The following is a 16,907-nucleotide window of genomic DNA, read 5'->3' as shown; positions in this document are numbered from 1 at the left end:
TTTATTTGTATTTAAAGCATTATTAAAGAAGTAATAAACTTGTGCTTTTTTGACAGCTTTGTGTCATTTTCGTTCGTTTTAGAAAATTTTAGTACTTATATTGTTGAATATTTATTAGTTTAAAAAGTTAATACAATTTAAGTAAGATATCTATTGCTTTTTATAAAAGAAAGTAATTTGTTACTCATTTAATTTTTTTAGTTAACTGTTTGGTACTTTTTACTTAAATAAAAACCAAACATTGCATTGTACTTATATACAAAGTTTGTTTTTATAAGACTCTGTGAATAAGTACACCCTAAAAAGTAATATGCTCGGAGTTAAGGCTTTCACCGTAGTTTAAAACAACATATAGCTGTAAACATATTAATATGTTCAAAAAAGTAATAAAATGTTTTTCAATGTACACAAAAAGGCTTTTATTAATTTACGCAAATGTCTGTATTATAAAACAATAAATATAACAACACAGTTTTTAGAATAAAAATGTATAAAATTTTAAAAATAACATTTTCTCAAATATTTAAAAACATTATCTAAAATTAAAACAAATTTGAAGATATTTCTGAAAAGCGTATTGCAGTACTTATATTTATTGTATAAAAGTTATTATGCAAAAGAGATAAGTTCCTATATAAACATGCAAATAATTATTTTTCCATTATTTTTAGTAGCTTTTTAAATATGTAGTGTTTAAGGCAGCTTATGATTATGTGTTTTTTAAGCTATTTATGTTGGGCAATTTTCAATTTTAGAACCATTTTAAGTTTTTTAAAGTTTGAACAATGTTAAAAATCTAAAATACTAACAGTAATTCAAAAATAACAGTCAAAAACATTTTAAAAAAGCTATAAATTGAAATAGAAATGAGTTTGAGACTTTTGAAAATTTCTAGTTTCAACAAATAAATTTCTAAATTGTTGACCAAAACAAACTACAGATAATTTTTCATTGTAAACACAGCACTGTCTGAATTTAAACTACTTCGAAACTAATTTTCTATTCTTCCCATGAAATCTTTATAAATCGTCAAATTTTGAACACGAGTTGATTAAAAAGCTTCGTTGTACTCGCAAAATTGCATATTTTAATTGCATTCCATTCATATTGAACGAAACTGAAATATTTTAGTAAAGTTTTATGACAAAATGTAAACTTCTTTCATCAAAAACATAAAAGCAAAAGAAGAACAATAATAGGAAGTATTTTTTTATACTAAGTTATTCTTAGTATTCTGTTAATATTGTACTCTATATTGTATTCTAATAATACTTAGTTGAAAAGTTCCAAGTTTAAATAAATTTAAATAAAAATTTAAATAAAAGACTTGTATGTATTTTTAAACAGTAAGTGTACAAATATTTTTTATAACCCAAAATAAAAAGTACTTCAGCATTGTAGTTAACTTAATTGCATAAAATTAATGTAATAGTTAAATTACTTATCTGTGAACTGTGCATGCATACACTAAAAAAATGCTGTTTTAAACAATGTTTATAATTAATAGCAGGTGAAGACTAAAGAAAGACTTTAGTACCACGTAAATATTAATCATTGAAAAAATTTTAATTGTTATATTAAATATGCTAGATTCTTTTCAATAGATTCAAAAAATACTCAATAACTATTAATTTTAACTAGTTCTGTAGCTACTACCTTTTTTGAATAGAAAAAACTGCAAGGTTTAGACTTTTAAACGTTGTTTGTCATTTGCAGATAAACATTATTTTTTATCAGTATTTTTGTAATTTTAGTTAAGCGTATAAACAGTAACTTTAAAATATTGATTTTACGTAACAAAACAAAATACTTTTCTGGCGAAGTAAATTTTATTTTGACGGAATTAAAAAATGAGCATTTAAAAGTATTTAGATTTTTTTTATTTAAAAAAAATGACGTAAATCTATTTATTTTAAATTGAAAAATTTTTTATCAAATAAAAACTAAAAAAATATTTAAAAACTAAGAAAAAAAAAAGAAAGTTTGATTTTACGCAACAAAAAACTGCTTCATAGAAATATGAACACGTCTGTTTGCTTGTGCAGATTGTTTAACTGTTACTGAAAGTATTTCAGCACGTAAGTTAGCTTTAACTTTTCTTCTAAAAAGTAATTACAAAATAACTCTATTTTAAATGGTAGGGTTTTATGAAAAACAAACAAAATTATTTTGTTGCTGTTATTTTTAAGATGTTGTTCTGTATTAATAAAAAAAAATTTAATTTGTTCATGGTACCTTTTGTATTAAGGGATAGGTTAAAAAAAAAACATTTTTAATAATCGTTTTTAATTACTTTTATGAACTTATACGTTTTTTTATTACAGAACAAAATCTTTAAAAAAAGTATTTTATTACAAAAAGTAAAAATAATGTTTTAATTTGTCATGTTAAATTTTTCTTTTCTGTGAAGGTTGGAAAAAACATTTTTCATAACTGAAATAGTTATTTAAGTGTTTATTTTTCGTTCTGCAATATAATATTCTAAATTCAGTGCTATTTAAAAAACTTATAGTTAAAACACAACGTTTTAATTATCTTAAGCTTAAAGTTTAAACATATTAATTATAAATAGTTTTATTTAACAGGTTATAGTATCAAAGTAAATTTTTATATATTTTTTTAATAACTATAAATTATTATGAAGTTGGTAAAGAGATTTTATACAGAATTACAAAATAATTTTAAAGGTAAACCGTTTACATAAAAGAACGATAAAACACTTTTTATGAAATTACTTTATTCTTTACTTGCTTAATTTCTAAACCAAAAACACACATCACAAAATTAGAACTTTTTTAAAGTAATAATTATAATAACCATATTTATATAAACTATAAACTAAACTAACTTTAACTTTTAACTTTTCAAAATTTGAAAAAAAAAATTCCTAAACAGAAACAAATCAAAATTTTAATAAACAATTAATAAGCTTAAAAAGTACAACTTATTTAAGCCTTAACTAGTTTTTAATATTCAGATAAATGTGGTATAAAACTATAAGTACTTAATAGTCTCATTTTAAAGATTAAAAGTTTTACGGCAGTCAAATTGAGATAAATTATGAAAATAGAGAAAAGTTTTACCCAAATTATAGTTTAGGCATTGATTTGAGGAAAATGAATAGATGAAATTTCTTCGAAATAAATTAAATGTTACATGATCAAACATAATATAAAACAATTATATTTTTAAATTGACTTTCAAACATATATAAACTTTTTATAAACCAATTACATAAATCAAAATGTCAAATTAGGGTTTATAAAAAAAAAACTTAAAAGTAATTTTTTTAATTAAGCTTTTTTTGTGGTTTTAATGCAAATAAAAAAAATAGTTTTATGTTATAATGTTTTAGTGTTAGAATTTATATTTATAGTATATTTAATTTAAAATCCATAAAGTAAAATGAAGTTATTTTATTATATAAATTTATACAAAACTTTACATATATGTCCCTCTAAAAAGTTTCAGTTTATTTTTTCTTTGAGTTTTCTGTAGTACGCGTTGAAGTTTAATTTAGAAACCTTTAACTGTAATAAAAAATTGTTAGCATGAAAATTTTAAAAACTAAACATTACTCTTCAACTAAAAACACGATACTTCTGAATCTTTTAGACTATAGTTTTAATTTTAAATCTTAATGCCTTAGAGTACAAAGACTTGAAGTAATTAGAATTTTAAAATAAACTTGGAAATAAAGTTTTAATTCGTATGCAAAAAACTTATTTTGTTAACACGTTATTTTCTAAATATTTTATTTTATTTTTAGCCAATAGTTCTAGTAAACACGTACAGTAGAATGGGATTGACGAAAGTAAATTTCATTATGTGTAAGTTAATGCAAATAAATTACAAATAGGTAGTTTTTTCAAATAACTAAAACCTGGATAGACAAAAGTTTATCTTGCTGTACTATTGAATGCAGTCACAATTTTTCGAGAGGTTGTTGCGATCCAACAGTTGCTACTAATTGTTTTTTGCTGTTTAAATAATTTTTATGCAACAAATAGGCGGTATACTTTTTGATTAGATAACAATTTGAAATGATTAATTTTTGTTTTTTTGTAAGCATTTTAATTTTAACAAAGTTTGTATATAAATTAAACTTAATTGGTAAAATGTGTCGATAAATCTTTAAAATAACTTAAACAAAACTTGTTGCTTTTTAAACAAATATCAAGCGTCTAAATTAAACAATCAGAACTGTTTTTTGCGTGAGTAATATTTTAAAGAAAACATAAGGTATATTTTAATAAAAGTTTCAACTTAGTCACGAACCAATATTTTTTATTTGTACTTTTTGACAGCAACGAAGTATTCGTACAGTTTGTCACTTTACCATTTCTTTTTGTTACGGACCTTTTCGAAACTATTTCCATCTGACTAAACCTACTGACTATCGTGATGCGAGTAGTCCTTAATAAAAACATATATGAAACTTAACTTTGTAAACTCTTAAGTGTATTAGTTAACTCATTAAATTAAGTTATTGTGTATAGGTTAAGGGTCGGCAAACTGCGGCCCTAAAAGCCAAAATCTGCGACCAGTGCAATATTTATCAGCTTAAAAGTAGTCCCTAAAGTAAAAGTATATTTGTAGTTTTGTTAATTCTAACTTTTTAATTAACTCGACATATTCAGTTTTGTTTATAAATACTAAACAAACAAGTTACTAACCTCCATCGCTTAGCAAAGTCTGTACCGAAGAAAGTATAAAAGAAAGGATTTAAAAGAGAGTTGAGATAACCCAGTAGGCTGCCCATATTGCTCAGAATAATGCATATTTGTTCCTGTTTAAATAATTAATTATGCAAACAAAACCCTGCGTTAAGGTTTTAGAGAAAACGTCATTTCAATAGTAATTTATGCTAATAACAAACTCCTTAAAAAAACCTTTCCTGTTAACAATTAATTGTCTAAAAAATATTTTGACACAAAAACTTTTTCGATTTCAAATTTTAATTTTAATAGTTGTTAAAAACTTCATTAATAATCTTAAGCTAGCCTTGGCGTTTTGTGTATCTCAAGTTATTTAAAAGCTTATAAAAATTCCAATTAAAAATAAACTCTAATTATCTATAAAAGTGTTCCTTGATGAAAAAAAAATCAAGTTTAATTTACTTTTTTACTTTTAAGCTTTACATTTAGATTAAAAATTTATATAAAAACCAGACTTCCTAAAATTAAGTTTTGGAGTTTTTCTTTAACTAAAAATATTAAGCAGTATACTTATCTTCACAAATTTTAACAAAATAGTACAGAAATTATTTTAAAAAATAGGCAGATAAATTATATAGAAATATATATACAGGTTACTTTTTAAAATTTTTTAGTTATCTATCAAGTATAAGACAACCTTATCCTCACTAATTGGGATTCCCCTTAATCGAGAAAGATGCCAAACATGCTTAGGAAGCCAACAAATAATAAAAGTAGCAACTAAACTTGTACACATTATATTCACTCTATTTCTATTGTCTTGTTTTGTTTTAAAATTAGCTTTTTTAAACTTTTTAGTTTTAGGTGAGTTTCTTTGTGGCATTTTTGTTTGTTTGACCTGTAGGTATAAAAATACTTATAAGTAACTTGATATAATAGTTTAATAATTAATAGATTAAATAAATATACTAGTTTTAAAATATTACGATTATTTTAATCCAATTGTTTTCCTATCTTAGTTAATAACATAGTTGATCAGTCACTTTATCAAATCGATAACAACATGAAATATAAGTTAAAATGAACATAAATTTAGCTTAAACTTTTAAGCATGTTATGATATTTAATTATCGAAGTAAAATTAAGCACGCTTCATTTGCATTAACTCTTAAAACTATCTTAAATAACAATTTAAAATGTTTGTAATTCAACCTAAGAGTTTTAACCTTTCATTTAAACTTAAAACTGAAAAGAATTTTATTTTGTCTTTGCATATGTTCTATTTATTTATATTATAACTTGATGTGAAAAAATAAAACTTTTAAAATTGCTTTTTTTTGTTAGTTCTTGTTTATTTTAAGTAAGCAAGACGGATAATTTTTTTTTTTACTTCATGAAACAGGTTTTTCAATAAAAACTTTGGCTTACAAATACTAAATTACAGATAAAGGTTCTTAAAGTTCTAATTAGCCTTCTATTAGCTCATAGTAAAGTATTAAACATTTTTTAAAAAGTGACATATGCAATGCAGAAGTTTGCAAAGTTAAAGAAAAAAGCATAAGCCGTAACAAAAAACTTCTATTAAAACCATTTATGTGTAGCATTATTATGTTTTAACTACAAACTAATAAGAAAACAGTGTTATTTTAAAGTATACCTAACAAAATTCGTTACGGTTACTATTTTAAACACGCTTGTTCTTCTTTAACAAATTTTAAATGTCGTTAAAGACTAAGTAATTTGTTAAAATCAATAGTTTGATAGAATAAGGTTGATTACAACTTTCAAATTTCATCTATAACTTTTATATCTACCCATTTTAGTATCATTTAGATATTATTAGTAAACCTAATATCTTCATGAAACAAAAATAAAACTCAACAAATAACCACATGTTATAATATCGAATTTCAGAAAGAAAGTTGACCACAATAACCTCCTATATAGTACTGAGAATGAACTTGAGTATAAAAACAGTATAAACTTCAATAACCACATAATTCATCAAATATTCATGAAAGTTTGATGAAATAATAAAACAGTAATTTACAAAATTGGTTATATACTAGCTCATTTAGTAGTACAAACTCGATTATTACTTTTTTCAACTCTTGATTAATATAAGATTTTTAAACTATTAAAATGGTAAGACACGAATACGAAGTATTTATAAACTATTTCTTTAATCTTATTTACTATAGCTCTATATGATATTTACATTAGTCTAATTGGAAGCAAATTTTAAAATACAAAATTATTTTCTTTTTAATTTCTACAGCTATAAAATTTTAAAACTGCTTATATAACAAAATGTGTGTACAGTAAGCTGTTAAATTAAAGTTAAAGTTTTTTTTCAACCTTTTTCATTATAAGTCCGTATGATGTCGACATTATGAATATTGGAACCAAATATAAAAACACAAAATTGAAAATGAGAAAGTCTTTCCAGCTTTGGGGTGCATCGAAATAGTTGCAAAGTTTAGAAGCTGATTCGCTGCTCACTAGTGGTTCAGGAAAGCCTGATGTGTTGAACAGAATTTCAGATTCATTAGTGTTTCCAGTTTTCTCTTGATTTTTACTGGAATTACTGTAGACGTCATAAAATGAATGTTTAATAACTAAGCTCATTGAGTTCTCCAAGTTTTCTTTGCTTCTGTTTACATGTTTGTTTAAAGTAAAACTGTTAAAAAATTGAGTTGTGTTAAAGAAATTAACTTGCAACTTTTGAAGTTTATTTCTTTTATTTTTTCAAAGTCTTCCAAGCAAATTGTGTAGTTTTTTGCCAAAGAACACCATTTCAATGTGTTTAGTTGATTGTTCGTAGATGGTTTACTAAAATCCAACCTTTAAAACATCTTTCAAGAACGATGGTTGTTTATTAACTTTTTGGGGTAAAAATTTAAAAAAAAACACAAAATTCTGTATATTAGTTTTATAAAAAGTTTATAAAAGTTTTATTGAATATTTTCTGTGCAGAAGTAGTTGTTATGTGTACACTAAATAGTTTGCTACTAAACTTTAATAAAAATTTTACACTAGTAGACTTAATAAAGTACGAAGTTATTTGTAAGAAAGTAACAATTTTTTGTTTGATATAATTATTTTTTAAACTAATTTATATAAACTCACTTGCATCTACAGTTAGGATATACCCCTGTATTGTTTGTGTTTTTGATAACTGGAATACTACTCAATATAGCAATTACCCAAACACAAAGTATAATAACAGTTACTGATAATTTTCTTCTGAATTTTTTCAATTCAATTGAAAATGAGTGGCAAACTGCTATGTATCTGTCCAAACTCATTACCTGTTTTTTAATTTGTATACTAAAGTTTTGCATTTTTATGTAAAAAAAAATTTTTACATCATCAAAAGTAGAAGATAAACAGTACAATTCAGTATTAGTTGTTCTTTATTTTTGCATTTTGAGTTGTCAAGTTACATTTTTTAATTAATCTCTTTTTTTTTTTTATTAATAATATATTTTTTTATGTGCTAAAACAGAAAATAAAATGTTATATAAATTCATATCGAACTATCTGATTTCTTTATAACAAGTGTAAAAAATTCTTACTTTTATTGATAACAATACTTTAGAATATTACTGTAATTAAATAAATAAACCTTAATACTATTTTATTTTCTAAAGTTTTACAACTAACCTTGAACTATATTTAAAATAATAATTATTATGAGAATAGATATTTCAGAAAAATATCAAAATCAATTTGTACATGAACACAGAAAAAAAACTATCTATTTTGATAAATATACAAAATTTATACACATGTAAAATAGTATATAACAAAAAGCTAATATTAAATTAAATCAACAACTGTCGTAACAAGCATATATTAAATATTTTTAGTATAAAAAGTTTATATAGCATCTGTCAATAAAGACAATTTATCATTTTTGAATCTTTGTCTTAAACTTAACATTATTTACCTAAGTATTAAAAAAAAGATATTTTAAATACTTGCATGTATTTACGTAAAAAAATTATGTTTTGTAATAGCTGAATTTGCATAAAATATGTTTTATAAGTATATTATATAAATATATAAAATAAAATTAAAATAAAGTTTAAAACCTAGTTTAGATTTACGTAACTGTCTAGCCGTTAAATTGATATAAAAACATATGTAACTTCTGATATTTTTTTCCTGTTGAAATTTTTACTTTACGTATGAATAGAATATTTGTTTATGTAAGTTTGCTAATTTTCAACATAAATAAAACGTGAAACTTCGCTTAACTGATTTAATGCAGAAACATGAAAAAATTTCTTAGCTGTTTATTAGATGGAAAACAAGATCGATAAAACAAGAACAAAAGGGTTACTATTAACTAACTACTTGTTTGCTCTAGAAGTTTATGTTTATGAAAACACTCATACTTAAAGTTGTTTTTGTGTCTAAACAAGTTTTAATTTAGTGATGACGTCAACTAACGTACGACTAGTTATTTAAATAAGATAGTTTATTGACCGAGAAACAAAAAGTTAAAGTGCAGTTCATGTTTAAAGTTGTTTTAAACTGTTTGGTTAATCTCCAATTTAATTTCATAAATATATAAAACAAACAAGCTTCATGACTTTGTTTACAAACAAAAAAAAATTGAAAAAAAATATTTTAGAAACAAGTTCAAAGTTTTGCCACACAAAAAGTTGTTTCATATTTTTTAATTAAAAAATCTAACGAAATTTAGCATTCAATCATTCAATATTCTAACAGTTATTTTTTGCTTACAAACTTTTCCTTAAATAAAAAAAATTATGTTTATACGTGTTTAAATAATACTTGTAACTTTTAATTTATTTTGTAGAACAACTAGTTAGAATCTATGAAATATTTTTTTTATAAACTACTGTTGGTTTTTATTTCTGGTTATATTTAGAAGTTTCATTGTTCAAACTATATCTAATATTTTTTTAGTATAAAAAAAACAGTTTAAACATTTTTTAATTTTTAATAGACGTAATTGCAATATTTCTTTCAAGTACGTAACTGAATTAAAATTACAAGGTAGACATTATTAAAAGAAACATTTTTTAAACAAGCTTATTAAGAAACTTTTTTATGAAAATATATCGAGATAGCTAAAATAAAATAGTATGATCAGCATAATAATTACGGTAAAAGCGTAATATTCACTAACCACAAGAAATAATACTGAAGCGTTATAGTTTAGGTGAATTGCCGTTTCTTTAGCAACACAAATAAAATCAGGTAAATTCCAACTATGATAAATGTCTTCATATACTTTAAATGGAATTGTCAGTAGAAATAATGCGTCAGCAATTGCAAGTTGTATTACATACCTGTGTAATAAAAAACATAATTTTTAGAGCAATACTATAGAGTCAGTTACATTAGGATTAGACTAAAACATTTTTTCATAGATATTCAAATAGACATTTTGTAATGTTACGTAAAACCACAACTCTAAATAAATGAAAATTAACTCTAAAACTGAATATTATTTTAATCAATTAACTAATAAACTTATATGTTTAACTTAGTATTTTAAAGTCAGCAGGCTGTATTAACCAGTCAAAGTTTTATGTGGGCCCGACTTGTTAAAATAACAGTCTTAGTGGGCCGCGTTTTATACGTAGGAACATTTGTAAAACAAAACAAAATAGATTTTTCATAAAATAGTGGTAAAGTAAACACAATTGTGTACTAAACATTCAGAAAAACATAAATCAAAATACTAGTTATAACAAGTGCACATTTTATTGGCTTCGCACAAACTGTTTAAAGGTAAACTTTTTTTTTACTGTTATTAAATCTTTTAATTTTTTTAAGTCTTTGCTAAAATCTTATATTGGCTTGAAGCTTTTATATTAATATTCTCTACAAAAATTATTTTATTTTTTTATAAGCTTTGAAAAATTTATTTTGTTTTTAAGTATTTGTTTTAATCTTTAGCTAAGTTACTGAGTTATTGTTAGTAAGAAATTTTAAGAGTTTTAAGCTTTTATTATGCAAAATTTTCTATACTAAAACTAAATGATTAAAGATAATTTAACGGTTTAAAGTGTTTAATAGTCACATGTATTACAAAGGTTTAAGATTAAAATCACTTTGTTTTGTTAATAAAATAGATATAGTTATAGTTGAAATTATGTAAACTCACATATGCAGAACAGATTTTTTGTGTTCTTTCAGAACTAAAATGATGAAAATGCTCAGTCCATTACCAAGTAGTCCAAATACACAAACAAGCAACGATATTATTTCTTTAAAACCTAACACAGTCGATGAACTGTTTTCATCAACATGAATACCTGTTGTATTTAGTAGCCAGCTTAAATTTTACGTGTAAATAATAAAAATTATATATGTTGTTTTAATAGTGTACTATATATATATTAATTGTTTTTACTAAACTTAATATTAAAATTAACTTAAGTTTATGAAACTAATATACATTTTTGTTTTTGTTCTGTTCAGACATACCGTTTCAATTAAATTTATCAAAAATATAATTTTTTAGTGTATACTTTTTATATTTTGATAGTTAATAAGAACTATCTTAAGTAAGCTTTTTATAAAATTCTTAGAAAATAAAAATAAACATATTATTTATTTTAATTGTTTGATATTTTTCATACTTCTACTTTAAAACAAAGATCAAACTAACTTGTTGAGTATCCAGTTTCCATGATAAACTTTTATTTTGTATATGATATAGAATTATAAATTAATAACTAAAAACATATTAATAATCAATATATTATAATATGAAAGTGAAATAAATTAGAAACTTTATGTATTCATGCAATAAGTACAATTAATGATTAAAATATAATTGGTTATAAATCCAATAAAACTTTAAAATTTACTTAAAGTATAATTACGGCCAAAAATATTGCTAATACTAAAAGGATCTTCGTGCACCAGGTCCTAGGACCAAATATTTTGAGCGTCTTTTTGTAGTTCAAAAAACAATAATACTATTATAATAAACTAATTAAGTATGAAAATACGAAAGCTACAATAGTTATTGCAATAATTACACTCAAGTCTAAAGTTTGTCTAAAAGATTAATAAAGTTGTTGAAAGACTGAATTTACAGACTTTTGTAGTTTTATAGAGAATAATTAAGGACTATATATTTTACAAAACTATATAGTCTACAAAGAAATCAAGACAGTTCTTCTTTTAAAATAATAAGTAACTATTTTTAATATTTTATACTTTTCCTCTACTTAAATAATTGAAGCGAAGTAAACTACTTTTTGTACTTGCTGTAAACCATAATTATACTTTAAAACCTAAACAAACTTGTTACACCTAAGCTTCACTTTAAGACTTTTATATCTAAAACAGTATAGTTTTACGCTGAATTTAGTCTCTTGTTCTTACAACTTTTATATAAAACTCTATAAAGCGTTGTAAAAAACAATAACTTCAAAAAAATTCATGTGTTACATTTCATACAATACCTTTTTTTCTTCTACAAAATTATTTTTTCGAGTTTTGTTCTAGCTTCTCTACTCTTAAAAAGTCTGATTTCTTTCAATCTGTTCAAAGTCGATCTTTTTTCAGTAAATTTGAAAAGGATTAATAAATAAAATATGTCTCCAGTAGTTATTATTGACTTTCATTTCAAACTAATAAAATAATTTCTATTATTACGTCTAAGTTAAATAATTTTGAAACTACTCTAGTTTTAGAAGATCCTATATTTTGAACATTATGTTTAAGCAAGGTTTAACGTTTTTAAATTAATTAGGTAGTAATCTGTGTAATAATGGTAAAAAAAGAAAAAAATCAAGGCTATAAAGTTTAAGAATTTTTTTACATACATTTGTAAAACAAAAAAAGTTAATAAAAATTTTCATATTATAGTATAATTAGTATAAAGTTTTTTATTTAAACGTAAAGTATTTTGAATACTTACTACGCAAAACAAATCAGTTAAAACTATTTTCTCGTTCACTACGGGAAAATCACTATATTTTTCTTTAAAAAAAATTAGTGCTTACTTTTATTTAACAAGTTATACCTAATTAAAACCGCTTAAAGTTAATGAATGTTTAAAAACAGTTGAACATTTACTTATAAAAAACACAGGTATAAAATAAAACTTTGAAACAAAAAGTAAAAAAAGATTACACGACTTTAAAACTAAGTTCTAATAACTAGTCAATATTAATAAAAAGACTATTTAAGCAACCATCATAAATTATTGCTAAAGAGCTAAATAATCTTCTTAAATATATTTAAAATATATACTTTAGTTTACTAATCTATAAATATTATACTTATTAAAATTTAGAAAAATAACGCTTGGCTATAAAAGTCTAATACACAAAAATTTTCTTGAAGTATTCTTTATTTTTTAACATATTTTTTCAATTTTTTAAGTAAAACCAATTTTTCTATTTAATTTGGGTTACGCAAAGTTTCTACTGTTTACCTTCACATGAAATTAATCTAAATTTGAATTAAAAGCTTTAATATAAAAAAAGAAAAAATTAAGATAAAAACTTTTTTTGTGAAAAAAAAAAATTGTAGTTCACATTTTTATCGATGTTTAAATACAGTAAGATGCTGAAAAATAAGTTTTGTGAAACAATTTTTTTTCTCCTTTTTTAAAACTTCTTCCTTTTTATGCTTTTTTTTAGGAATCATGTTCTCTACTTCTCAAAGCTAAAATTTTGATATATCCAACGCATCTCACAATTAGTACAATGCCAATACTCTTTAAATATTTATAACTTTTCATAAAAGATGCTATCACGTTTTAGTTTTAAACAAAAGTTATACCGAAAGAATAAACAAACTTTTAAATTTCAATAGAGAATAAAGAATTAGGCTCACTCTTTTAAAAATAATTTATGAACCACTGTTATTACTTGCAACAAAACCTATTTTGAAATAAAAATATGACTTTCATAAATTTTTGTACATTAAGAAAAATTTTATGGTTTTTAAACCAAGGGTGTACTGTTATTTCAATAAAAGAAATACTAATTCTAAATATTAGTAAAATAAATTTATTTTTTTTATACAGAACTGTTAAGCATTTCTAACAACGTTATATAATTTATCTAACCAAACGAAAAAGGCTTATATAATTAATAAAAATGTTTAGATAGCTCGTTTAAACTACAAGAACTTTTTTTATCTCATATTTTATGAGCTAAACTAGTTGCTTACTTGGTTTTCCGTCTCGTGTATGAATATATTTCAAATTTATCTAAGAATATATTTAGATGTTACTTAAACTATTAACAATTAGTAACCCGTATAGAAAAAGTGTTAAGAATTTTGAAACCTTAAGAGTAAAACTTTACTCTAAATTATTCTTAAGTGATTTTACGTTTTATTATAACGGACTAAAACATAAAAATACAAAACAAGTTAATAAATTTTTAACCTACAATAAGAAAATAAAGTTGTTAAAAATATTTGCATTTAAAAAAGTTTTGCTTTGCAAAGTATATTAACAAAAACTCTAAAAAATTTCAATTCATATAAAAGTTGTATGTTAAAAGTAGTAAAATATGTATATAAATACACATATATTTTTGTAAAAGTACATTAGCTTCTTTCAGCATACAAATGGAATTGAATGGAGTTCATTGAATTCAATTTCGCTTTGATTAAGATCAAATACTTGACAAAAGAATGTCGCTGTCTGAATAATTTATGTAAGGGAGTCTGAAATATTTTATTACAAAATGAAACAAAATAATCTAAAACTGCTAATATACTTACAAAATATTTATATTCATTACAGATAATTTTATTTTTTACCAATTTACCAATAAGTACAACTAATTTTTTAGTTTAGTAATCTTTTTATACTTACTTATGACGATAAAGTAGTAATCTAATTATACTAACAGCATTTTAACAACAAAACTTTTAATGATAAATTTAAATATTATCACAAGAATGTTTTAACAAAAGTTTTAAGAATAAAATAAATAAAATTAGGTTATTTTATACTTTAAAAAAAAAATTGTTTTGTTACTATTACCAGTAGCATTGTTTTATAAAATTTACACTCTCATATTTATTAATTACCTAACACTGAACTTAAGTTATCATTTTGATGATTTTAACATTTGTAATAATTTACAGAAATTCTTTATTTAAGAAAAACAAAATAAGTATACTAATAGGTCCATAGAGGTTAAGTAAGACTGACATAGCACTTAAACTAGCATGCACATTATTTCAAAAGAAATGAAAAATAGTTTTTTTTTAAGTTCATACTAAGTTACACGATTATACGTTCACAACAGTTTGAAACTCTAACTAATTCTATTTAAACAAAGAAAAAATTAATAAACTTATTAAGTTTTATAAAAACGTTTAGATTTATTCATATTTTTCCCTACTAAACGAACTAGTGTTTAAACTTTTACCAGTTAAACTATTTGAAAATCTAATAAACCAAATATTAAGGTCGATACAGAGAAGATTGTTTCAGTTTACAACAAGTAACCTTTTGAAAGTTAATACTCAGTGAGTTTTGAGATCAAAAGTATCACTACACAAAATTAGCTTCACATAAACCAAATAATACGCGAAAAGAATATAAATGTAAACCTAGATTGTTAAAATCTTATTAATTTATACTTTAAACTTCTGCATAAAATGTTACCAAAGATTTAAACACAACTTTACTCTTAGCAAAGTATATGACGTTTTAAACTCTAGCTATTTAATAAACATATTGATTTTTATTTACTCTTACTTGACCTTGGACGATATTTTGAACAAATTAGTTTAATTCCAAAAAAGATTACAAAACAACTGTTAAAGTTATTTTCAAAAGACAATAGCTTAAAGAAAATACTTTGGATAAAAGCAACAAGGAAAACTCATATAAAAATTGTACTTCACAATTTATCAATTCTCTTATAAAAATGAAATTTTTTCCCTGTTTATCTGAAATTATTGAATACCATTCAAGTTTTATTAGCTTTAAATTGATTAATTTTATTAAATTACTCGTTTTGTTATTTTCAGTTTCACTCAAATGTTAAATAATTAAATGGTACTAAAGCTTGCAAAAATATAAAATTATTATTATTATAACATAATTATAAAAAAAAGTTTATTGATAAAAAATATTTATTAACTTAAATGTTTAATTGTAGAATTAAAATTGAAAACAATGTTATATTTTAGTTATCTCTAAATGAAAATATTTTTACAACTGGTAGACATTACTAAAGTTCAAAACGAAGGTAGCTCAAACGTTAACTAAAAAAACTTTTAAAATATATATTTAAGCACAATTAAAAAATAACAGTATACAGTACATATTTTTTAGAAAACTTTAATTTTTGAATGTTCAAATATTTATTTATTAAACTTTTTAGAGTTTTCAAATACTCAACTGGAACTCAACAATAGAAAAAAGTGTTCCTGAATTATTTTTAAGTACTGTTACGCAAACTTTATTACTTTTATAACTTTTTATTTGAACAACCATAGCAATAGAAAAAACAAATTTTTTGCATGAATTTTAGTATAACTATTGTTAAACGTCGCTTACATTACATATCATCAAAAGAAGCAAAATAAGGATAGTGATAAAGAACTTAGAGGGCGAATTTAAAAACATAACTCGCTGCCAATACACTTTTTGTAGATGATTAAGTTTTAAAGTATTTTTGTATACATAATCAGTTAGTTATGTTTATATAACCGTACTATACAAATCGAAACAAATCATTTTTATGTACAAATTGTTGGCTAATTTTAAAAAATATTTTGTTAAATAAACTTTTTAGCTTAAACACTTAATATAAATTATCATTTTTTAACTAGTATGATTTAGAAAAGTATTTTTTCATTAGTAACTTAAAGCATAAACTAATAAATACTTTTTTTTATAAATTAAATTTGTAGTCATTAAAATAGTTTGTATCCAATTGCAACAGTAGTTAAAAAAGATTTTAACTACTTTAAAGTTTTACAAACTAACATTTTAAAAGTTGACAAAGGAGCATAGCTGTAGCTTTTTAAGTAAACTTACTTTCAATCTGTTTAACCTCTCTACCAAAATACGTGATCACTAATTTTACTCACTAAAAATTTATTATATGCAAAGTTATTCAGTTAATCTAAACGCAAGTCAAGTTTAATAGAAAAAATTAATAATCTTAAGTTGAATTAAGAAAAAATCAGTTTATTAACTCATTTATCAGCTTTTGAAGTACTTAAGTGAATAGTTTGAAAATCCTTCTGAGATGTTTTAAAATTTTA

General features: G+C 22.6%; 1 protein-coding gene across 1 annotated transcript; it reads right to left on the bottom strand.

Moving 5' to 3' along the window:
- Positions 1–3,925: 3,925 nt before the first annotated feature.
- On the bottom strand, positions 3,926–11,335 carry LOC145833601 (delta-type opioid receptor-like). Its single transcript, XM_082940756.1, has 9 exons — positions 11,314–11,335; positions 10,807–10,957; positions 9,823–9,985; positions 7,788–7,969; positions 7,017–7,311; positions 5,356–5,556; positions 4,677–4,789; positions 4,360–4,416; positions 3,926–3,980 (listed from the first exon to the last, which is right to left on the bottom strand). The coding sequence occupies exons 1-9, from the start codon at positions 11,333–11,335 to the stop codon at positions 3,926–3,928; spliced, it is 1,239 nt and encodes a 412-aa protein (XP_082796882.1).
- Between the last annotated feature and the right edge of the window lie 5,572 nt (positions 11,336–16,907).

Source organism: Thalia democratica, chromosome 4 (genome assembly GCF_965202585.1).
Source record: "Thalia democratica chromosome 4, ktThaDemo2.hap1.1, whole genome shotgun sequence".
NCBI classification, from domain to species: domain Eukaryota; kingdom Metazoa; phylum Chordata; class Thaliacea; order Salpida; family Salpidae; genus Thalia; species Thalia democratica.
This window is presented reverse-complemented; position numbering and strand designations above follow the sequence as displayed.